This window comes from Gallinula chloropus (assembly GCF_964237585.1).
Source record: "Gallinula chloropus genome assembly, contig: HAP1_SCAFFOLD_104, whole genome shotgun sequence".
Lineage (NCBI taxonomy): Eukaryota > Metazoa > Chordata > Aves > Gruiformes > Rallidae > Gallinula > Gallinula chloropus.
In genome coordinates this window covers 468,862-491,482 of record NW_028168341.1, presented here as the reverse complement: position 1 = coordinate 491,482, position 22,621 = coordinate 468,862, and the positions used below count along the sequence as shown (strand labels likewise).

At 54.3% G+C, this 22,621-nt stretch overlaps 1 protein-coding gene across 1 annotated transcript in view; it reads left to right on the top strand.

Annotated features, from left to right (window-relative positions):
• LOC311204606 (hydrocephalus-inducing protein-like) overlaps positions 1 to 22,621 on the top strand; it is a 39,801-nt gene continuing 17,180 nt past the window's right edge. Inside the window, exons 1-14 of the mRNA XM_084281008.1 lie at positions 1 to 52; positions 1,221 to 1,343; positions 3,373 to 3,572; positions 6,464 to 6,588; positions 7,972 to 8,173; positions 10,394 to 10,469; positions 11,331 to 11,430; positions 12,472 to 12,590; positions 12,877 to 13,100; positions 15,190 to 15,257; positions 16,644 to 16,879; positions 17,687 to 17,787; positions 18,794 to 18,929; positions 19,357 to 19,521. Coding sequence (XP_084137134.1) covers positions 1,269 to 1,343; positions 3,373 to 3,572; positions 6,464 to 6,588; positions 7,972 to 8,173; positions 10,394 to 10,469; positions 11,331 to 11,430; positions 12,472 to 12,590; positions 12,877 to 13,100; positions 15,190 to 15,257; positions 16,644 to 16,879; positions 17,687 to 17,787; positions 18,794 to 18,929; positions 19,357 to 19,521 — 1,827 coding nt within the window. The 5' untranslated portion in view covers positions 1 to 52; positions 1,221 to 1,268. The remainder of the gene's footprint in view (positions 53 to 1,220; positions 1,344 to 3,372; positions 3,573 to 6,463; positions 6,589 to 7,971; positions 8,174 to 10,393; positions 10,470 to 11,330; positions 11,431 to 12,471; positions 12,591 to 12,876; positions 13,101 to 15,189; positions 15,258 to 16,643; positions 16,880 to 17,686; positions 17,788 to 18,793; positions 18,930 to 19,356; positions 19,522 to 22,621) is intronic.

The window sequence follows — 22,621 nt, the reverse complement described above, 5'->3', positions numbered from 1 at the left end:
TGGAATATTCCAGCGCAGAGTAGTAACAGCTCCAAAGAAGAAGTATGTCACTGTAAGTACCTGCTGTGGCCAGATAGGAGCTGTGGTGAGGCTGGAAACCTGCCCTGCGTCCCTCCTCTGCCTGCCCCTCCTGTTTAGCCACACTGTGAAGGTACACACCACCACCCCATCTCTTTGGTGCCATACTTGTGTTGGAGGTGGCCATCAAGGTGCGGTGGGAGATGGAGTGTGGGCTGAAAGTCCCGAGTCTTGTCTGAATGTGCTGCTGGAACCCAGTTAACGGGATGTCCTGGGCAGTGCACTGGAGTAGCTGAAGCATTGGGGTGCTTCTACCCATCCTCTTGGTGAGGGCAGCAGTATCTTCTGTCATGGAAGCGTCCTTGCAGGCGCTGCTCTGACCATCCCTGCCCTCCCAGCAGCTGGGGATGTGGTGGGGCTGCTCAGACTCTGCCTGAAGACTTGAGAGATGTGTCCAGTCCCAGCTAGAATGGGGTCCAAACCAGTTTTGTCATGTGTGTCATCCTGGGTTGAGTGCAGATCCAGCCCTTGAAACAGCTGTGGAGTTGGGGCAGTTCCTCCTCCCCATCCATGAACGTGGGGCAGTTCCTCCTCCCCATCCATGAATGTGCCTTTTGCTGGCCAAGGCTCCCTTTCCTGGAGGTAACCTCATGGAGGTGGTATCTCTGTATGCTTCTGTGGAGGGGGCTGTGAGGCCAGAACAGAGAGAAAACAAGGGCTAATTAAAAAGATAACTAAAGCTTGGACCCAGCCAGCTCCACCTCGGTCTTGGCACAGCGCTGCTTTTCTGCTCTCCTGTGATTCAGCCGGCAGTGACATCTCCACACGCCGGCTGGTTGTGAGCATTGTGCGAGGATGGAGTTAGGGGGTTTCTGATGACTCCTCCCCACTCCTTTCAAAGGTCACTGCCTGAATCCTGCAAAGCTAAAGGGGAAACAAATGCCCGAAGAGCAGAAATCCTCAAACGTGTCACATGAGAGGACGAAGGAGAAGCGCAGGGGACAGAGCCGCTTGGGTAGAGCGCGTGTTCCGCTCTCCATCATTCATTGACTGATGTTAAATATGTCAGCGGGGAACTTTGGGGACTTCCAGGACTATCCTAGTGGCTGTGGTGACAAATGGTTTATCAGTGGTGCTTGAACAAGAAAAGCCTTTCTGAAGAGAGGTGTTTCTGCAGCTCTTGTTGGTGTTTTGTGTTTCAGTGGACACCCTCTGCCTTCCTGGAGAAGTCTGTCACCAAGGCGCAGAGGATGGCCAGCACCCGGGAGCTGAGGCGGTCCCGGATTCTCCCGCCTCTAGATACGAGTGAAAGCTCCTGTGATGAGGTAGACCTTTTCCTGCCCTTTTCCTTGCCGTTTGATGTGATGTTTGAAGGAGGTGTGTGCTGGTGGCAGGCTTGCCCCCAGCTTCTCTAAATACCTCGGTGACAAGGTCCTGCTGTCCTTTGAAACCGCTGCTGCTGGTCGAGTTCCTTCTGTTGGGGAAAAGGGAAAACATATTTCCCCCCGGGATGATGTTGAAGCAACATCTGGTGCTAAGCCAGGATCAATAACCCCCGACCGAGTTCTGCTGGAGTTGAGTTGCTATCACCAAAGGGATGGTACTGGGGGAAGGCTGGGGTGGGACACAAGGGCAGGAGCTTGCCGTTTTCCATCCTCCCTCTGAACTAACCTCCTCCTTCCTTGCTTTGGTGTAGTCACAGCAAACCCTCAGGGCCGTGACACCCTCAGCAGTGGCAGAGTGGACCTTGGAAGGCCGTAGACCCTGCGGTACCTGCTCAGGGCTTAATGAAGCCGATTTGTTAATGCTTTGGCTTGGAAGGAGGAGCGTGAGCCTTCAGAAGGGTGTGAGGGTTGCAGGCTTCAGGGTCTTGCCAGGGAAGTCCCCCTGGGCAGAGTGGGGGGGATGTGTTTTATCTGGAGTAACACTTGCTTGGATGGGTGCTTAAAGCTGCTGCTTCCACAGGACCAGTGTGTATGACACCACCCAGACAGGGGGTTACTGGGGGGGACAGTGAGAGACCCGTAAGGAACGGGTGAGGGATTGCCTGGGCCAGCACGGGAGGTTGGGAACGTGTCAGATGAGTGCAGGCAGAACTGGCAGCGAGCTGCAGCTACTGGCTGCAGTGTCACCATGGTGTCTGGGGACAAGTGGGAGACCTGCCTCTGTCTTTCGGGTGGGCACAGTGCAGCTGGAAGAGGGGAGACGAGGCTTGGGAGGACTTATCTCTGAGGAATGCCTCTGCCTGGGGGACAGGGCAATGGCTGTCTGGCTCCTTGCTGAACCAGCCCAGGGCTGAGAATAGCATGCTTGGCTCTGGTAGGGCTGTCCCCGTGCCTCCCGCCTGTGGGCCTGAGAGCACCAGCTTCAGGAAGGCACCCAGTCCCTTCTGGAAACTTCAGAGGCGTTAGCAAGGCATCGGCTGTGCCACAGTGTGCAGCAGAGAGAGCAGAGCTGTCCCCTGCCTCCCCCAGGGCTGGGCTGAGGTGAAAGGGAAGTCAGAGGTTAGATGTGCAGCGAGAGCTCTCAGGGCCTGGGAGGAGCTGGAAGAGGCTGCGCCGAGGGCAGGGCTGGAATTGTTGGTGCCCTTCAGTACCTGTCAGGAATCTCTCAGGAATAGCTTGGGTATGGAGCAGAGCTGGCTCGGGGCTGGGGAGGTGGATCAGCTTTGGGAGGATGGGTGTCCCCAGCCTTGTCCTTGCGATGCTGTGGAAAGGGGTGGGAGATCTCTGCCTCCCTTGATGTTAAAACAGTCATCTCGGTAAGGAGTTGTGAGGGCCTGGGACAGGCTGCCAGGGAGGGGGTTGAGTCACCGTCCCTGGGTGTGTTTGAAAAAAGGGCAGATCAGGTACTATGGGATATGGTTTAGCACAGGACAGGAACAGTTGGACTCGATGATCTTAAAGGTCTTCTCCAACCTTGTGATTCTGTGATTTCACCAACGGCTGGTGGCAAAGTCCATCCAACAGTGTACCTGAGCATCCCCCACCAAGCTTCAAGTGGGGTCACTGGGATGGAGTTGGTGCCGTGGCATAACCGGATGCGGAGCGGTGCTGGAAGCAGGTCCTTGATCTGCTGCAATCCCTTCCGTGGGATTACTCTGTTCTGGTGCTTCGGCATCAAGCTATCAGGTGACTTGGTCTGGTTCTGCCAGCTCACTGAGGAGGCAGCTGGATCAGCAGGGGGGTTTCCTCTCTGCAGGGTACCAGCCCTGTCCCAGTGGTGCTGCTGGAGGGAAAGGTCGTTACAGAAAGAAGTGCTGTTCCATTCCCAAAGGCTCCTGTTAGTGGTGGGAAGCAGCGGTTTTCCTTCCTCCGGGGACTGAACGTACCGTGATTTGTTCCTTCCCCTCAGGATTACTCCCAGCCGATCACCTGTGTCACAGACAGGGGACACTTCATTGTGCGGATCCGAGGTATTGGTGCCCGGGCGGTCCTGGGCTTCCCCCTCCACCTGGACTTCTCCACCTGTCCAGTCAAATACAGCAGCCAGAAGACTCTGCTGGTTCGCAACATTGGTAACCGGGAGGCCCGCTACTCCATCAGCACTCAGAGGTAAGGGACCTCACTTCATTTGCCCAACAAAAGGTGTGTGTGGGTGTTTTTCTTCTAGAGCTCTAGAGCAGCAAGTTTCACTGCCAGGAGCTTGCTCCGACACGGGCTTCCCCCAGAGTCACAGTGTCCTTCAGGTGCCTCCAGGCACTGCAGCGTGGGATCCTCCACAGCTATAGATGGGATCTCTGCTCCCTGCCATCCATGAGCTGCAGGGGGACAGCCTGCTTCACCATGGTCTTCGCCACAGACTGCAGGGGAATCTTTCTCTGTGGTGCCTGAAACACCTCATCATCCCTCCCTGCTCCTTCTTCCCTGGCCTTGGTGTCTGCACAGTTCCTCACATCATCTCACTCCTGTCTCTGGGGGCAAAAAGCAGCTTCTTGGTGGTTTTTTTCCCTCTAACTGTGATTCTGAGGCACTGTGACCATCCCTGATGGGCTCGGCCTTGGTCAGCAGCGACTCCAGCCTTGAGTTGGCTGGGGTTTGCTCCGTGGGGCTTCAGAGAGCTTCTGGTTGCTTCTTGCAGAAGCCACCTCTGCAGATCTCCCCCTTCTCCAGCAGAACCCAGCCATGCAAAGCCACAACACAGGTACAGGCACATGTGAGAGAGGAGGAGGACAGCAGTGGGGTAGAAGGGAATGAGAGATTCATCTGAGCATGTAGAGGCCAGCTGATGGGCCTGTATCCTCTATGTTTTATCTGTGCAGGTTGAACTTGTGGTTTAGTTGATGCAACTTCTCTTTTCTGGCCTGAGCAAAGTCAGGCTCTTGCCCATTCACAAACCAGCTCAGGTGCCACCGTTGCCCAATCTGCTGTCCTGCTTGTGCCACTTGTCTTTGCCTCCCCTCTGTGGGTTCCCTTCCCTGGCACCAAGCGTAGAACTTTCTGCTCTCCCCATTAGGGTGCTTTTGCAGCCCATCTCCCATCCTTAACTGTTCCTCACAGTACTGAGAGCTCAGCTCGTGCATCTGGTCACATCCTGGTGATGTTCCCTGCCCGGTCATCGTTTGTCCGAGGACTTGGCTGTTTTCTGTTCTGCTTTTTGCTCCAGAGAGGAGCTCGTCAGTGAATGTGTGGGGCCAATTCAGCATCTTCGATAGCTTCCAGAAAACGTGGTCGCATTTTGGCCATGATTTGACTGCTTTTTCATGAAAAAACCCCAGCCAGCCCCCCCAGCACTGCCCATTCTTCAGTGTGCTCTGTGCCTGCCCTCCCTCCGCAGCAGGGCCGTGCCCAGCCCCTAACCGCAGCGCTTGGGAATAAAAATCCCAGGAGGCTAAATCCAGTAAGTCTCTTCCCATTGCTCTTGTGGTTCAGGCAGGAGAATGAGTTCCTTCTCCGTGACATTGGCAGAGAGAAATGTCATTCCAATAGGTTTAAGATGAAAATGGTGTCTGGGAGCAGACAAGGCGCAGCGCTGCCTTTTCCTGCGGCGATGGACGTTGTGCTCTGCTGTGCTCCAGGGACAGAGAGGGTCGGTCTGGGATTAGATCCCTCTAGGAGTGTCCCCACCCAGCTCGGAAAGCTCGGGAGATGATCCTCCAAGGCAGAGCGCTCAGCGATCCCCTGTGGTACCCATACACTACAGGGAGGTGTGGGGATGCACAAAGACCACCCGAGGTTCTGAAATTAGGGCGGAGGTGTAGGAAAAGGGGGGAAGGGAGGTGCTGAGTGTACCTGGGATTTTTCAGTGCAGTCTGGGATGCTTTGTCCTGAGGGACTGGGTTTGCTGGGATGGTTACGCTGCTTGACTTTGGCTGTTCTACTGCTGCCACAAAGTAGCATGTGCAAAGGTTAAGCCTTTGGGTTTGGTGGGGTTTTCCCTGCTGTAGGTCTGGGTGGACAGGGTGGGGCATTTCAGTCCCCAGTAACTTTGCTGTCTGCCTTGGGGCTGGAGGTAGCTTTTAATGAACTAGGTTCTCCCCAACTCAACTGGTTTTAGGATGCCAATTAAGGCAGCAGTAGACCAAAGAAAGCTTGGCTGTTAGAAGATGAAGGTAGCCCGGGACTCGCAGTATAGTGCAGCCTCCTTGCACGCTGTGTTTACTGAGCATGTGGCTGCAGCAGAGAAGCCAACGTGGTGCTTTGAGGGCCTGTGTCACAGACTTGCCAGCTTCTTTCACTTGTCAGCTGCCTTTCTGCATTATGTCAGGAGTATGATGGCCCTTGGTATCCTCGTGGGACATAACTTGAGCCCACTTCTGTCAAGATGGGGAAGCTTGACCCCTGGTGAGAGTAAGCAAGCCCTAAATACCAAGGTAGATAATTATCAGAGTGCTTACAGGTCTAGTGTTGCTCTCTTGCTGAAGGGCCATAATGGGCAAGATTTCAGCAGGTCCTGGTGTGAAGGAGTCTCCTGGGTTGGTGTGCCTAGATGAGGTTATAGGAGTTGGGGACTGCAAGGTGCTGCTGGGAGATCAGGCCCTGCGAAACTTCAGACATTGTGCAACAAAGCAAACGGACAGCTGGATGTAGTAAAAGCATGCCAGAAGAAAAGGAGCTATTAACCCCCCTCCAAACCTTCTCTCCTGTCTTTCAGGAGTAGCAGGTTTATAGGTGGCAGAAAAAAACCGGATGTCCCAGGGACATCAGGGTCAAGCTGTGCATGCAAACACCTCTTACCTGCTCTGGGCTCTTCAAAACCCATTCTCTGATGGTATGGTCCAGACTGGAGCCTGGCTGCAGAATCTGGGGGGGATGAAGTCATTTCATACTCTCTGGACTTCGGAGAGCGAGGGTAGCCAGCCGTGTTTCTGACCCCCTGTGTTCTGGGTTGCTGCTGCCAGCTGCTTGTTTGCTCCTCACACAAGCGAGCTGCCGGGAACTAGACTGCAAAAGAGCCCCCAGAGCTCCCACCACAGTCCTGATGAGTGTGTGTGTCTCTGTTGCAGCCCTTTCTCTGTCGATCGCTCCAGCGGTACGCTCGGCATCGGTGAGGCCATGCAAGTAAGAGTGGACTTCCACCCGCTGAAGTCTGGGGATTATTGCGGTTCCCTGATAGTTCACTACGACACAGGTGAGTGTCCTATCTGCAGGTCTGCGTCCTTCAAAGCAGAACAAGGCTGAACTTCCTTTGCAATCTACTTGTAAACCCTTTTGTTTCAAAACCTCTGTGTATTTTGGTGCTTAGAAGGGCAAAGGCTGAGTCTGTCCTTATTCTGTCTGTCTGGTGTCCTGGCCCATCCCCGGGTGTTCCCTGCTGTCAGCACAGTAGCCAGCACCCCACACCCCTGTGACAGTCATCTGCCATCATTGCCTATTGTCCCAAGCACCCAAATTCCCTTGCTGGGTGCTATCCCCCAGCTTTACCTCCAAGAAAAGTGAAAACCAGCTGGTGTTTGGGGGCTGTTAGAGTGCATCCCCCTCAACAGGAAGGAGAATGCTTTGGGAATCTGTTTTCCTGGGAGCTGCTGGGTGGAGGAAGGATGAACCTTGAATCTGGGTGACCGCGTGCGTACGCGCGTGTGATGTTCCATTCCGAACCAGTGCTGGATTTGGTCCTGTAAGCGTAACGTGTGGGGGGGGGTGTGTGTCTCTATGGGATGCTGTCACATGCCCACTGTCCCTTACACACCTCTGTCCCATATGCCGCTTCCCCGTGGTCTTGCTCCAGCCCCTTTTTCTATGCCGCCCTCTAAATCCCACTCTTGACAACATCAGGACTAAAGCAGCCAGGACATGGGGGCTCCTGGGATTTGTCAGGAAGAGACAGGTAGGAAATCTTTACGAGGGTCCGAGGTGCCACCGAAGTGCCATCAGCTTCATAAGTGGCTTTAAGAACAAGTTGAGGGGGGGAAAACTCAAGGAGAAGGTGAGATGTGAAACAGCTTCTGTCAGGATCTTCGTGGCTTTCTTGAAAAACCTGAGTCTTGTTCTCACTGAAGCAGCTGGTTCCTCCCCAGCTTACATGGGGTTGGGTTTCTGCAGTGAAGCTTAATGTTTGCTGCAACTGGGACAAGCCTGTCCCTGTCCCTGCTTGAGCAAATGTAGAGGAAGTCACAGTTCTCCCTCTGCCCGATATTGGGTGGATTGAAGTGGCAGCTCTTCAGACTGTCCTGATCCAGGAGTACGGGGCACTGCTTCTACAACACAGGGAAGCTCTTGTCTGCATCCCATCCTGCCATGGGCTGTCGCTTTGCTCCTTGCTCTGCCACCTTCTTTTCTGGCCCACACGCTGCAGGCATCTTTTGGGGGGGATCAGTGAGAGACTGGGAGAGACTTGACACTTGTGGTGGGCCTGGAGGAGATGCTGTGTGAGCTGTGGCTGAGGTGGGACTCCCCTGGGAATGAGGGGTAATAAAAGCTGTAGCCCTTTCTTCTGTGAGCTGAGGCTCGCTGCGTTCCTCGTACTTCCATCGGCAAGTGAGAGGAGTAAAGAGTCCCCTTTGCTTTCTTCCAGGTGAAGACATGAACACACACCTTCATGGAGTGGCTGTAGACGTCAACATCTGTCTGGATGAGGAGCCTGTGACCATTGAGAAGACCTACCTCACGCTGTCGAAGCGCAGATGCGTGGCCATCCACAACCGCAGTGACATCATCGCCCGCTTCCAGTGGAAGGCTTGTGGCACGCAGGAGGAGGAGGATCAGCGGGAGAGAAGGTCCGTTTCAAAGATGCCTTTGGTTAGGTACCCTGCCCAAGGGGAACGCTACCGTCTGGCCTCGAGGGGGGTTGGTGCTTTTAGGACATGTCAGCCATCCACAGCATCAGGGTGGGTGTCCCTGGGCTTTAGGGTAATGGAGCTGGGTGCTTCCCATCCCAGTTCCATCCACCCTCTGGCTGAGGGTGATGTTTTGGGGAGGAAAGCTTGATTGCAGTGAGTGGATTTCCTCTGAGAGCGAGCTCTGGTGTTTGTGGGAGCTGCAGACTGCTGAGAGCCAGTGTCTCCCGGGCTGCAGAGAGTCTGTGAAGCTTCATTGGCCCAGGAGGATGAGGCCATCTCCTGAATAGGTTTGGGCTGTCCAGGTTTCCAGCACGGGGTGTTTCTGCCTTTCCTTCGAGCCTGGGGAGAGTTTGTAGGTGGAAGGGTCTGCAGGGAAGGAAGGTAGGGCAGCATGGGACTTGGAAGTGCATTTGGGCTTCAGAACCCCCTGTCTTCATGGTGGTGAGAGATGGGGCTGGATCTTCAAAGGACGTCTTTGGGGAAGCTTTGAAAGGCCTCTCTCAGGTGGCAGAGACACACTCGGAGCCCGGGAGGTGGAATGAGGAATGGGAGATTGCACTTCAAAGCTTGGGTGATTTGGGAATCCTTTCTCAGAGTGGGGTGGATGCAGGAGTTAGCGTGACCGTGGAGCTGATGAGGAACCTGCCACAAACTGGAGGCTTTGTGAGGGCTTCTGAGCAAATAAAGGTGAAGGGAATTAGGTGAGAAATGCCTTGAAGGCCAAAAGTAGTTTTCCACTGTTACCTCTTTTTAATTGCACAGTGTGTGACTTGTGTGTGAGCTCAGTGTGTTAAAAGAAAACCTCATGACCTCCTCTTGGTAAAGGAATAGTCCAGGGAAGTGCCCCCTCTCCCCACCTGCCTGTCTCAGACTGGGCCCTGAGTGATGCTCTGCCCCTCAGAAGCCATCTTTTTCCCCAATTAGATTTGATCTCCTGCCAGCTTGTCCCCTAGACACTTCCCAGGATGTTTGGGGATGGTCGTAGCTCCAGGGCCGCTGACCTGCTGTCAGAGGAGCTGTTGAGGTCTTGGATCAGGGAGGATGTTTTCATGGGAGAAAGCAACACAGGACCCCAGTTTGTGCCCCAAGAAGAGCTGGGTCATTGGAAGCTCTGTCCAGGGGTTTGTCCTGCAGGACTCTCTGGGATGTAAGGGTGGAATTCCTGTCTGCTGATGGAGGTTGAGTTGAGGGTCGCTCATCTCGGGCTGGCAGCCCCCGCTAAACGCGCAGCGTTGCAGGTCAGCCGTGGAGGAACGTCTGCCCTTGCGCTCTACGGGGAGCTGGCCAACGCAAGGAGTTTTGGTGCTGGTGAGGGCACTCGCCCCAGGCTCTGTCTGTGTGCAGCCAGGAACGGCCAGGACTGTGTTTCCTTTCCAGTTGTGTTTGAATTGAGCCGGGTGACGATTGCCGTGTGGTTTCTACCCCGCGGCCTCGATGTGCTGCATACAGAGCCGTCTGCTTCCCCCCTCCCTGAGTTGTCAGCTGCTGGTTCCTCGTGGCTGTGGGACTGGAGCGTGAAGGGGGACAGCAGTGCACCCGCTCGGAAGTTCTGCTCCCTTCCCATCTCTGGCTTGTCATCCTTCAAGTCCGGGATGATTTTGGCAACTACTCCCAAGTGAGGATTAACTGTGTCAGAGCTCTGAGGAGAAGGGGAAAAGGAAAAAAGCAGGTGGTTTAGGGCCAGGCTGAAGGGTTTGGGCTCAGAGGTGCCAGTCCTGACGTCTTCATCAGGTGATGTTAGGCTTCCTTTCTCACAGCCTCTGTATTTCTGCACCTACCCACTGATTTCACTGGGATGCTGTGGTGCCTGAATGCCGGAGCCCTGGGATCCTCTGGTGGAGGCGGGGTGGGGAGCAGAGGGGCTGTGGTTGTTCCTTACACCTGCGGGTCTGAAAGGGAAGAGAAGACAGTGATGCTGGGAACCTGCAGCCCAGAGCAGGGGTCTGATGCCCTGCCTGGTGATACGCTGCCCTGGTGCTCCTCATCCTCCTCTGCCTCCCCTGAGCATCCTGGGGGTAGGAGAAGCCAGTTTGAGGATGGAGATGGATTCCCCATTGGTTGTGGCAGCAGCTTTGAGCTAGGTCGCTCTCCTGAGGGCTGCTCACTTGTGTAAGACCCCAGGACGCAAGATCACCTTTCCCGCCTCCTCTTCTGCAGCATCCCCGACCAGAGTGCCAAGGTGCAAGGAGAATCCCTGCTTTCCTCCGACGGGATCTTCAGCATTGAGCCAGCGGTAAGTGAGAGCTTTGAAAGCTCCCTTTCTCTTCTTCCTCCTCCTCTTGCTCCCTGAATGAGGTCACTCAGCAGATCCCTGCTTGATGTGCTGGGAGGAAACATTGGGTTTCTGGTGGGGCCGGGAGAGCTGGTGGCAAAAAGCGTTTCCCAACTCGTGATGGGCACCGGGAGCCTAAAGCTGGGCTTTGCTCCCAGGGCTATAAATGAAGAGCTGCCCAAGTGTCCTGACCACGTTCAGAGGGATGGAGCCTTACATGTAAAGGCACACCTTCCACAGGGCTAACGCAGGGTGTGGGACCATGTCAGTTGAGATGCTGACCCGAAGAGCGAAGCGCTCCTCTGTGGGAAGGAGGGCAAATTCAGCCCCCGGAACTTTGTCACTGTGAGGGTGATGGAGCCCTGGAACAGGCTGCCCAGAGAGGCTGGGGAGTCTCCTTCTCTGGAGACATTGAAGCCCCCCTGGATGCATTCCTGTAGGATTTACCATGTGTGACCCTGCTCTGGCAGGGGGTGGGACTGGATGAGCTTTGGAGGTCCCTTTCAGCTCCTAACGGTCTGTGAGTCCGTGACTGGCCGGCACCTCTGAAGCGATCCTGCTGGACTCGCTGGAGTGTGAGCTGGGCTGGTTGCTCCGCTATAGCCCTAATTTAAGAAAATGCCTCTCCCAGGTGCCAGTAAAGGTCAGGGACTGGGAAAGTTTTTCGTAGCTGCTTCCAAACTCCCTTATAAATATTGTTGATCAGTGTTACTGGCTCTTTCCTCTTCCCTGGTGCTCTAAATATCGGCTCATGGGGCCACGGTTGGAACGAAGGGATGTGACGTTTGAAGATAAATGGTTTGCTGTCTGCTTCTGTTTTAGGAGGGAGAGATTTGGCCAAATTGTTCAGCTGAAATTAGTGTGACCTTTAAGCCTGAAGAAGCCAGAGTGTATCAACAAAAGTTCTACTGCGACATCTCAGGTATGGCTCCTGTCCCCTCCTGCTCTTGCCCGTGGTGGGGAGGAGCCTGGCTGAGGTATTATGGTGGGAATTTGGGGAGTTGCTTCTCCCTAGACATCCTAAAGCCCTGTGGTGGTTAGATGCTGCTGCAGGTGGCGAGCCCTGGAGCACCCAGGTGTGGAGCTGTATGTTGGGTGCAGGTGGTGCTGAGCTGCATCAGTATAAACAGCAGATTTTTGTCTTGGGTTGTGTTTTCCTGAGCTTTACACCTTCCTTGAGTGGATTTCAAAGCTCATCTTAGCACATGGGAAGAGATTCAGAGGTGGCGTTGGAAACTCAGCATCACCCCAAATCCTGTGTTCAGTTTGGGCACCTGACTCCAAGAAGGACATGGAGGTCCTGGAGCGTGTCTAGAGAAGGGCAGTGGGGCTGGGGAAGGGGCTGGAGGGCAAATCCTCTGAGGAGCGGCTGAGGGAGCTGGGGGCGTTCAGCCTGGAGAAGAGGAGGCGGAGGGGAGACGTTATTGCTCTCTCTAGCTCCCTGAAAGGAGGCTGTGGGGAGCTGGGGTTCAGCCTCTTCTCACAGCTAAGTAGCGAGAGGACGAGAGGGAATGGCTGCAAGTTGTGCCAGGGGAGGTTCGGGTTAGAAAGGAGGAGAAATTTCTTCTCCAAAAGAGCCATTGGGCATTGGAAGGGGCTGCCCAGGGAGGTGGTGGAGTCACCGTCCCTCAGGAAAGGTTGGATGAGGTACTTAGGGACATGGTTTAGTGAGTAATAGAGGTGGTGGGGGGATGGTTGGGCTGGATGATCTTGGAGGTCTTTTCCAGCCTTAATGATTGTGTGATTGTTTCAGGGTGCAAAGTGATGGCTCAATTAGAAAGCAGCCCAAGGGTTTGGTCAGAAAGGAGAAAGCAGCCCAAAGGCATATCTGCCAAGGGAAGGGTCCTGTACCTTTCCCTGGATCTTCCTGGGCTGATCTCTGCCAGCCCCAAGTCGGAGGCTAGAGCCTGGAAAATGCGGGATCAGAGGGAATTGCTGTTCTGACATTGAATTCTCTCCCCAGGCCGTGAGACCAGGCTGCCCCTGTGCATCCAAGGGGAAGGCATAGGGCCTCAGCTGCGCTCCAGCTTTGAGCGTCTGGACATCGGGGATGTCTTCATGGGAGCAGCACACAAGTACGAGGTGAGCTGTGAGAGCTAGCAGGGCTTGGGCTGGAGCCTGGTGGCTCCTTGTGGGATTTCTGGCAGCTCAGGAGTTGTGAGCAGGGCAGTTCTGTGCCAGCTGGACAAAGGCAGAGGTTCTATGGAGTTATCACTGCTTTGCCTGGAAAAAACCCAAAGGCAGAACTTGTCCCGTTGTATTTCCTTTGCCTTCTGCCTTGCAGGTGTTCATTGTTGAATTAGAAAGCAAATGGGTCTTCTCTAAAGGAAATGTCCTTCTGTGTTTCCATTTTGCCTTCCTGCTGCAGGTGGTGCTGTTTAACAAAGGACTCATCCAAGCTGCCTTCAGCTTGGTTCCTCCAGCTACAGCTCTGGGCTCCTGCTTCACCTTTCTCCCCAGCGAGGGGGAGATTTTGCCAGACGATCTCCAGGTCATCCAGATCTCCTTCAGTTCCACCATCCTGGGGAAGTTCACAGAAGAATTCAAGTTCAATGTGAATGGATCCCCTGAGCCCGTGACCTTGTCTATCAGGTGAGTGGGGAGGTTACAGGAGCTTGGTGGGCACCTCTGGAGTTATCTCTGGGTAGTGATCTCCCACCTGCCTCATTTTCTGGTGAAGCAGAGAGAAAAAGGTGTTGTGGGAGGTCTTGGCATGGGGATGCTAGGTTAAGAGCTGAGAGCCTTTAACCTTGGCTCCAGTTTGAACCTTGCAACCCAGTTTGAACCTTCCTTCCTTCCTACGCCCTCAATATACCCTGTTTAACTCTGAAAGACTTGGGTGCCTGTGGGAAGCACCTTGGCCTTCTTGGTGGAGCTTTCCAGGACACTCTTGGCACGGAGTTTGGCAGCGACAGGTTCCTATCGTGAGCCTTTGACACCCCAGTGTGATGATCCTGGGTCTGGAAGTGACTACCCATGCTGGGAAAAGTTTAACTGGAAAGGTGTGGAGATGCCTGCTGCCCAGGGTGGGTACCAGGAGCTGGTAGCTCCTTCCCCCTTTGGGTTGCGGCAGGCGTGTGATGGGCTGTAGATGGGTCTGGGATGGGTCTGTGATGTCCCACGTGAAGGCACAGCGAGGCCAAAAGCACTTTGGAGACCCTTGAGCAACAGGCCAGCCTGGGTGATTTTGTGTTTTATAATCCTCTGTTAAGAATCCACCCAACCTGGGTAGCAGCAGGCTCAGTGTCATCCCTCGCACTCCTGTGTTGGGACAAGGTGTCCTCCCAGCTCCTGTGCAGCGAGTGCTGTGCTGCCTCCTTCCTGCAGCTGGAAAAGCGCCGATGCAGGAGCCTGGGAGCTCTCTGCAGCAAGAACTCGGGCATCATCCTGTGGGCCGGTGCTGGTGCAGAAGATAATGTGCACCAAGCCGAGGAGGGGAAAGAGAAAAGGCTGCTAAGAGAGTCAAAGCTCCTTTCTCAGGCTCTCAGCAGCGGATAAACTTGTCCCAGTGGGTCATAACCATGGGCTGTTGGGATAGTGTGGTGTAGGCAGGCAAGCTGTGGGGCTGGCTGTGCCTCCTTGGCCAGCAGCCTCCTGCTAGATCAAGGTAGCCAAGAAATGAAAGGAATCTGCAGTGGGTTTTGCTGGTGAGGCAAGAGAAACCGGTAAAAACAGAACAAGAAGTTTATTGCTTGAAGAGAGAGCGGGGAGTCGGTGTGACCAACTGGAGCTTCAAGACACCCACCCACCCGCTCGAGCTGAGCGCCCCGCTCCTCGGGAGGCTTTGAATGCTGGATTGAGTCCCGTGCGGAGAACAACTCCCATTTGGATGTGAGCTGGCTGGTGGGACACTGGGCTATGAAGAAGGGAACGAGGATGAGTGTTTGAGCAGTTCTTTGTTATCCTTCCCACTCAGCAAGAACCCCCGAGTCCACTAATGCTGCCATAGATGTGATCATTCCCAAAACATCCGCGTTTCCCCCCCAGGTGGAGCTGGGCTCGGGTGGCATCAGCCATGAGGTGAATTCATGAATGGTGTGTGGCTCCAAGGGCCGATTTCAGGCAGTGATGGCGAGTTTCAGAGTTTGGAGCTGATTTTAGGGACAGGAGAGGAGGTGTGGTGGGTTCAGGGCCCCGTGTTTGGTTTAAGATGTGTTGTTCTTGGCTGTGTCAGCAGTGAGAAGCTGATACATTCCTGTGTAGAATTGTTGCTGATCTTGTTGTGGTTGGTGGGTGTCTGTGCGCTCCCTAGGATTCTGATAATTGTGTGGATCCAGATCTCCTGAGAAGACGCTCAGCCACTCAATGGAAACGCTGGCTCCATCTGAGAAGAAGGGAACCTGAGGAGGGTTACTCCATTGAGTCCGCTTTTGTGTGGGCTTCTCTACCCATGCGTTAGAGATGGGGAAACTGAGTCACGGAGCCATCGCTTGTTTGGGGCCCCTCATTGAGCCAACTTGGGGGCATAGCTTTGCCCTATCCTGCCTGACACTGTGCCCTAAGCCCCATCTGATAGCTGCTGGCCACCTCCTGTCCCCTTGAATGAGGGCAAGGGTGTGAGGGGCTGGTTTGAAACCCGCCGTGGTTCTGACACCGGCTCTTACCCGCCCGAGCAGCAGGGAGAGCTGAAAGCTCTGCAGTTCTCTAACTCAGCCAGTGCCTTGTCTGTCTGTCCTCACAGTGGCTGCGTCATTGGACCAACGCTCCACTTCGATGTGCCTGCCCTCTGCTTCGGTGACGTCTCCTTCGGTGAGTGCGCCCTGGGCTTGGACCGTGGGCCGAGAGGTCCATGCGTTACCGAAACGGGGCGCTTGGAACCTCAGAGCACCCAGAATGTGTGTTCCTCTGCAGCAGCAGCCTTCAGGGTGTTAAAAGCAGGACTGATACCCTTGGCAGCAGAATGGCCGCGAGGGTATCAGTCCCTGAAATGCCCCGGGAATGGGAGATGGGGAAAAAAGGGTGATGCTGGCGGGGGAAAGAAGGGCGGTGCCTGGGAGGGGGAGAAGGGCGACGCTGGGGTTGGGGGAAAAGGGAGACGTTGGAGGGGGAGAAGGGTGATGGAGCTGTGAACCAGCCTGAAGCTGCTCTGGATAAATGTTGGGAGGACAGGAGCCATTCAGTCCCCTGAGCCTTAGTGTGAAATGTTAATTAGTGCTGGGAGGGCACCTTGTTATCACCTACCCCATAATATGCCCAAGCCATAGCTCTGTGCAGAGCTCCTTCCCTGTGTCCCACCACCCCGAAAGCCCAGTTCTGCTGAGCCAGCAGCGCTGGTGGCTGAGCATCCAGAGCTCCATTGAAATGCAGGTTCTGGTTCTCCATCTCTGCCTCACAAAAGGCTTTTTACTGAGATGAGGTGAAGTTTTTAATGGGAAATCAGTTGTGGATTGATGGAAGGGCCATTATCGAGATGGGCCAGCCAAACCAGATGTCTTCTCCTGGGCTGGTCTCCTGCCTCTGCAGAACATCCCCACTGAGTGGGGTTATGCCACTGGTGCGGCAGGGAAAGCTGGTGTCAGAGCTTTTTGAGCAGTAATGAGACGTCGCCGTTCGTTAGGGAAGGTGAGACACGGCTTCTGCTGATTTCTCAGCCAGTGTCAGGCTCAGCTCCTGCCAAGTGGGCTGCAAACCTTCACGTGCTCCATCTGGTCACCCTGAAACAGGAGATGCCGTAAGGCTCCAGCTAACAAAACTGCATCAGAGGGCTTTGCATCGGGCTGTAGCTCCCCATTTCATCCATCCCTGCTTTTACTGCAGCTTCTCCTTGGTGCCAACCTGCTCTTCCGTATTGCAAACCACGGGGGGTGTTCATGGGGAGTTTTACGGATCCGATTCTGGGAGTAAATGCTCTGTCTGGCTGCTCACTCTTACGTGAGACGTAACCGGTGCTGGTGTCGGGGCAGCTGAGAGAGAAAAACTGATGGCTTTGGGCATCAGAGCTGCCAAGGAGGGATCTCCATCACCAGCCTGGCACAGAGCTTCCATGGCAATTAATTCCTTGCTGGGCTTCTCAATTAGCTGCAGTTGAGATTGAAGAGAGCCAAAGTCCAGGCGCAGTTTTACCGTGAGAGGCTGTTCAGCCCAGGAATGGTGGGATAACGGGGGCATAAATCCCTCTGTGTGTCTCTTCCCCAGGCTTCCCTCACACCTTGTCGTGTCGCCTCAAAAACACCTCCTTGGTGCCCATGACTTTCCACCTTCGCATCCCCGGGGACGGCTCGGGAGGGCCCAGCGTTACCAGTGCTGCTTGGCTGTCGAACAACGATCCTGAGCCCTGGAGATGGGGAGTTGAAGGTTCCATCAGGCCGTCCGAATTTACCATCAAGCCTTGCAGCGGGACCATCCGCGCCCTGGGATCCAGGAATATCAAGGTGTGGGGAGAATCCGTCCGGCCGTGCTTCAGCAGATGGAGCTGAAGCTTCACTGGTGGGGAGGGTCCGGGGGGGCTTTAGTGATGGGAGGCAGATAGATGCACTTGTGTTGTCTGGGTTGGTCCGGGATGTTTGTGAAGGGGCATCGGTTTGTTTCCAGAACCATCCGCTGAGCATCCTGTGCCCTATGGTCAGGTGCGGAAGCCACGTGTGTGCTTGAGCGCTGCGTGGAGCTGTGGCTTTGGCTTAACCGTGGGCAGAGGAAGGATGAGGACAGCGGGTGGCCATTAGAGAGATGCCCTTGTGTAAAGCAGTTTGCTTTTCTTCCCGGACTTGTTTTCCCTCTCCCAGTGAGCAGAGGAGCTGCATTCACTGCAGCCATCCCTAGGGGGGGCTGAAGCAGCTCTGCCAGGTGTGACCTGCACCCAACTTCTGGGGCCCTTGGCATTTGGCCCTGGCTGTAAAGCTGAACTCGCTGGGTTTGAGGCAATGCATTGCCCCGGGATTTACGCTGTTGTAGCTGAGATTAGAACTGAGATTAATTTTAATACAGTGGTGAGCAGAGCAGTTGTCTGATTAGGCTTTAATTCAGCTTACACACACCCTGTTAACCACACAGGGTGTTGAACCAAGCAGATGCTGTCAGGAGACCTTTATTGCTCTCAGACTCTGCTCTACACATGGAGCAGCAGAAGGATTAGGGGAAAATCCTTCTCCTTACCATGGAAGGAGAATCAGGGGACGCCACACACGGAACGATAGTTTTTGGGGGTGGTGAAGGTCTTTGATGCTCTTCTCTGTCACCAGGTCACCCTGTGCTCCAACACCGTGAAGAAGTACAAGCTGGCGCTGGTGGTGGATGTGGACGGTGTCGGCAAGGAGGTGCTGGGGCTGCTCCTCACAGCCAGGTATCGGCGCTTTCCTTTGCGGCGTGTCCTCTCTCCTGGTGCATCGTCTCTCCTCCCCTCACACAAAGGCCAGCTCCAAACGAGAAGTATTACTTAATGAGCTCGTTAAGCAGGGCTTTGAAAGCAGCCAGTGTTGAGGAGCATCTGTGCTCACCAGACAGGCACAGCCCCCAGCCTTTTCCTAATTATATTAATTAGATTAATTATAGACCTATTTCTTTGGTGGGTGAGGTGTAACAGACTTTCAAAGGGCTGTCTCTCTCCTCCTTCCTGCAAGCAGTCAGTGGGGGAACTGTGTCTGTGTTGCCACCAAAGCACAGTTTTCCTTTAGGATGTGGGGAGCAGCCTGGTGTCTGTCTGGCTTAACAAAGGCACGTGCTAATGGGGAAGGGGCTTAGGGCAGGACTGGTGCAGGAAAAATAACAGTAAGATCTTCCGAAGGAGAAACAGAGTCCTTGATGCTGAGGAGAGCTCAGGTTTTGCTGCTTCCCTCTGGTCCTTTTGAGCATGAATGTTCTCACACTTAAGCTGGAAGTCATCCCTGCTGCAGCCAGGCTGGATCCCGCTGTGCTGTGGGTGTTGGTGTCATTACCAGTAGGATGCAGCTCACTGGTGCTTTTCCACCGTCTGGTCAGTGTCTGGGCTGTGATTTTCTTTTTAACAACCACCCACTGCGTAAGGCAGGGGCTGGCTCGGACCTTCCATCGCCACAGCAAGCAGTTGAGGCTCTTCAGGCCCCTTTTCTGGAGAGGAGGGAGTAGTTTCTGCTGAGATACTGGGCCATACTGCACCAATCCTTGGTGGGAAGGTTCCTCCAGAGCTCAGGGCTTGCTGTGGGAATCAAAGGGAATACAGGAAGCTGAAGGCGATTTATTGCTGTCGGGGTAATACATGTCTGTCTGACAGTGACAAATGTGTTCCGCTCCTCTGTGCCCTATTCAAGGAGGAAACAAATTCTACGTTCTCTCAGTATCTCTAATTCCCTTTGGGACATCTCTTTGCCTAGATGCATCGCTCCTGAGCTGGAAGTGCGGGACCCCACTGTGACATTTGGCCGGTGCTTCCTAAACTTCCAGTACGAGCGGCCGCTGACCCTGGTGAACAAGAGCCGCGTTCCAGCCTGCTACAGGCTCCTTCCTCAGGTTTGGCATCGCATCTGCCCTCAAGAGTTATCCAGGGGTTTATTAAGGGGATGAAAAATAATAACAAAGGGGTGGGGTAAGACCTTGCTGGTTTATATTCAGATGGGTTCTTGTTTTCAGCAAAGCTTTGGGTGTAGAAGAACTGCGCCCCTCCCCCCCCCCCCCCCCCCCCCCCCCCCCCCGACTATAGACTTTGGGAAGAGGTTTGTATTCTAGTCTTTAGGTTGATTTTATGCAGGGTGGTGAAAAGCTGCTGTGAGGAGGCTGCTGGCATGGGTGTGTATGCCTGTGGGTGCAGCAGCTTTTGGACCCCCTTGGGATTCAAAGCCCATCCCGCTCTCCTAGCTGGGTTCCAATGGTAGATGTTAAGGAGTGCAGGTTTCTTCGGAGGTCGCTCTGAATTTGGGTTTGATTCTGTCTCTTACAGAAGCACAAGCAGGGTGATGCTGTGCTGTACTCCAGCCCCATGTTCTCTGGGATCATCAAGCCTTACAGCACTGTCAGGGTCCCGTTGGTGCTGGAAGCCCAGAAGTTGGGACATCAGTCTGCTTCTGCTGTGCTCGCTGTGCTTGGGAACAAGAAATCCCCATTGGTGAGTCCTCGAGGTTCCTAATTCCAGGGATCCTTCCCGGGGCTGCAGTACGCAGCCAGGGTGGACAAGGAAAGGGGTTCGTGGTACAATCAACAGTCAAGGTCTAGAGGAGAGGAAGGCTGGTGGGACTTCTTGGGCAGGTGACAGTCTGAGAGTCCGATGTGGCACATAATTACAGATAGGGGAGACAGGATAACGAGCGCAGTCTGCAACCCAGCATGGTCCCTGGAGCTGAGACTCTGCTGCGTGATTAGGTGAGCAGGAGCTGCTGCTTCAGAGCAGGAACTTTTGTTCAGGAGGGCACTGGGACAGCCTGTGTGAGAAACCACGCTGAGAGCTTGGCCCATCACGTCGAGAAGTATCTGTCTTATCTCTGCGTAAAGCCCTGTGCATCTCCACACCCCTGGCATCTGCAAGGCAGGGACTCTTCCTTTTTCCAGCACAGGCTTGGAAATGGTGAAGCATTCCTGACGATGTTTCTGGAGCCTCCTGAAAGATGCTGTTAGCGTTCAGGCATGCACAGCAGCAGCAGTGACAGCAAGATGTAGGCAGGAGAATGCCTTGTGTAGTGTCCTGGCTTCATCTAGCTGAAATCTAGAACAAATGTAGTTAATTAAATTTAAGTTTAGAATGATATTAACTTTGGAAGCGGCTGTTTCAGGATGTCTTGCCTGAGCATGAAGTAGGATGCCTGAGCATGAAGTAGGATGCTACAGGAACCTTAAGCTTTCTGTACCCGAAAGGGAGGCTGGCCTTTTGAAAGCAGGCTGGGGATTGAAACTGTCATTAAAAGAGATGGAAACAATGCTGCTCAATCCCTGGATGCCAGGGAACATCTCAAGCCTGGCCTTTGTGGCTGTGCTGGTAGGAGAGACAGGCAAGCCTGAAGTGGGACAAACCAGTTGCTTGGGCGTAGATGTGGTGTTTCCCTGGAAAAGGGGGATTTCTGCCCTCTAGAACCAGCCTGCTGTTTAACTGCAGTTTCCTTGCAAAGCTTTTCTCCTTGAGCTAACAGCTTCTGGGTTCAAAGCTTCACCTTGCCTAAAGTATTTGCCTTTGGAAGTGAACGTCATCTTCATTTTCCTTGTGCTTCAGCTGGAGGATCCCAGCTCTCCCTGGCAGGGGGTTGAGTGGCTCCACAAGCCCGTGAAGTCGGTCTTTAACATGCAGCATTTACGCTCCCTTGCCGCGAGCGCCGGTAGAGGCTTCCCTGGGTGTACTGAGCGCAGGGATGGGAGTTTCTGGCCGTGGGGCGGCATTCTCCCTGTTTCCTATAGTCTAAGCAGAGTAGTGGATTCATCTGAAGTTTTCTGGGCTAGCAGAGCATCAACTTGCACATGCTGCACTGGTGGCAAATCCTCCCCATAGGGATCCTGTGACCTCAGCCTGACCCCGGGGGAATGGCTGCAGTGCGTCACGATGGAGCAGAGCGCGAGCTGGCTCTGAAGTCACCCCGTCAGCGCGGATACCGAGTCTGCGGCCGCACCTTGCATTGCGTTGAGTCCCTCTGGGTGTCTGTCGCTTGGTGTTGGGCTTGCAGTGGCTGCGTGCCAGCTTTGGTGTGGTGTATTCTGTCATCCTCTGTGGGAAGGAGCTGGTAAAACCCAGACCTGGGGTTACTGGTGGTCACTTGGACCACGGCTGTCTGCCAGGGACAGATGCTCTTCTTTCCTAAAGGATCTACCGTGACGTTATGGTACCCAGAAGCAAAGCCAGAGTGGTGCTGGGGTTTGTACGTGCAGCAGTATTACCCAGAGCAAAACTCCCGTCGCCTTTCACGGGTGTCACATTGCCCGTCACGCTGTTGAACAGGGTTTTTCTTTCCCCCTTTAAGAAGACAGCAGATGAAGAGTTTCGTTGGCTTTTTAATAAGCCTTCTCCTTGGTGAGGATTCATTGTGTTAGTGCACGTTCCCTCGTTAAAACCAGCTAGCCTGAGCATCTTCCAGATGTTATTGTGTCCACCTCCAGAGGGCTCTGCCCTGCCTTTGCTGCTTCCACCCCACTGCCACTGGGAAGCCAAGGCAGCTGGTGAGACACAGCTCTTCCCTCCAGCTCCTTCTTCCTGGCAGCTCTGGGCAAGCATCAGTAAGACCTCAGCTCTCCCTACCTCCCTCCTCCCGGAGCGATGAAACATCTATCATCACACAGCTTTAGCTTCCTATTTTTGAGGTACCAGCCTTGGTACGTGGCTTGTTGGGGGTTTTTTGGCTCTTGCACAGTGCGCTGTCAAGAGATGAGTGTTTACAGACGCTGCTCCTTCTGCCTGAACTGGACTAGTGATTCTGACAGCTGTCAGTGCCTTTTCCTCGAGTGGGCCATCGTTAAAGGTTTTCCATCACAGAGGCTGGTTTGTCCTGAGGTTAAATCCCACTCTGTGTCCTCTGGTGAATCACACAATGATTGTCAGTGCTGGGAGTTCTGTGTGTTCGGGTTCTGTTGAAAGGTTGAAGTGTTCTTAGGAGCTGGGCTTGTTCAGCCTGGAGAAGAGAAGGCTTTGAGGGGACCTCATTGCAGCCTTCCTGTCCCTGAAGGGAGCAGAGGAACAGGAGGGAATCAGCTGTTCCAAAGGGCAGACACTGGCAGGACAAGGGGGATGGAGTGAAACTGAAGGAGGGAAGGGTTAGATGAGATATCGGGGGAAGTTCTTTCCAGAGAGAGTGGTGAGGGGCTGGAAGGAGCTGCCCAGAGAAGGGGTGGGTGCCCCATCCTTGGGAGTGTTCAAGGGAGTGTTGGATGGGGCCCTGGGCAACCTTGTGTAGCTCCAGGCGTGGAGGTTGTTGGCCCTGCCTGTGGCAGGGTGTTGGAGCTCTCTGGTCCTTGAGGTCCCTTCCAAGCCAGACCGTTCTATGATTCGGAACTGGTGAAGTCCAACCAGAGCAGATGAAGTTCCCTGGTTTTTAGCGCTGTGAGAAGGTGGCTCAGCACAGGAACCCGTCTTCCTCCTCCTACCATGGCCTTTACAAGAAGAAAACTTGGAGGGTCTCAGGCTCTGGAGAGAAAAGCAATCCTGCTTGAGGGACAGAATGAATAATGAATCTCTTGTTCCTGTAGTACTGGGAGTGCCCAGAGGCAGCACCGAGAGGCAGCCAACGGACGTG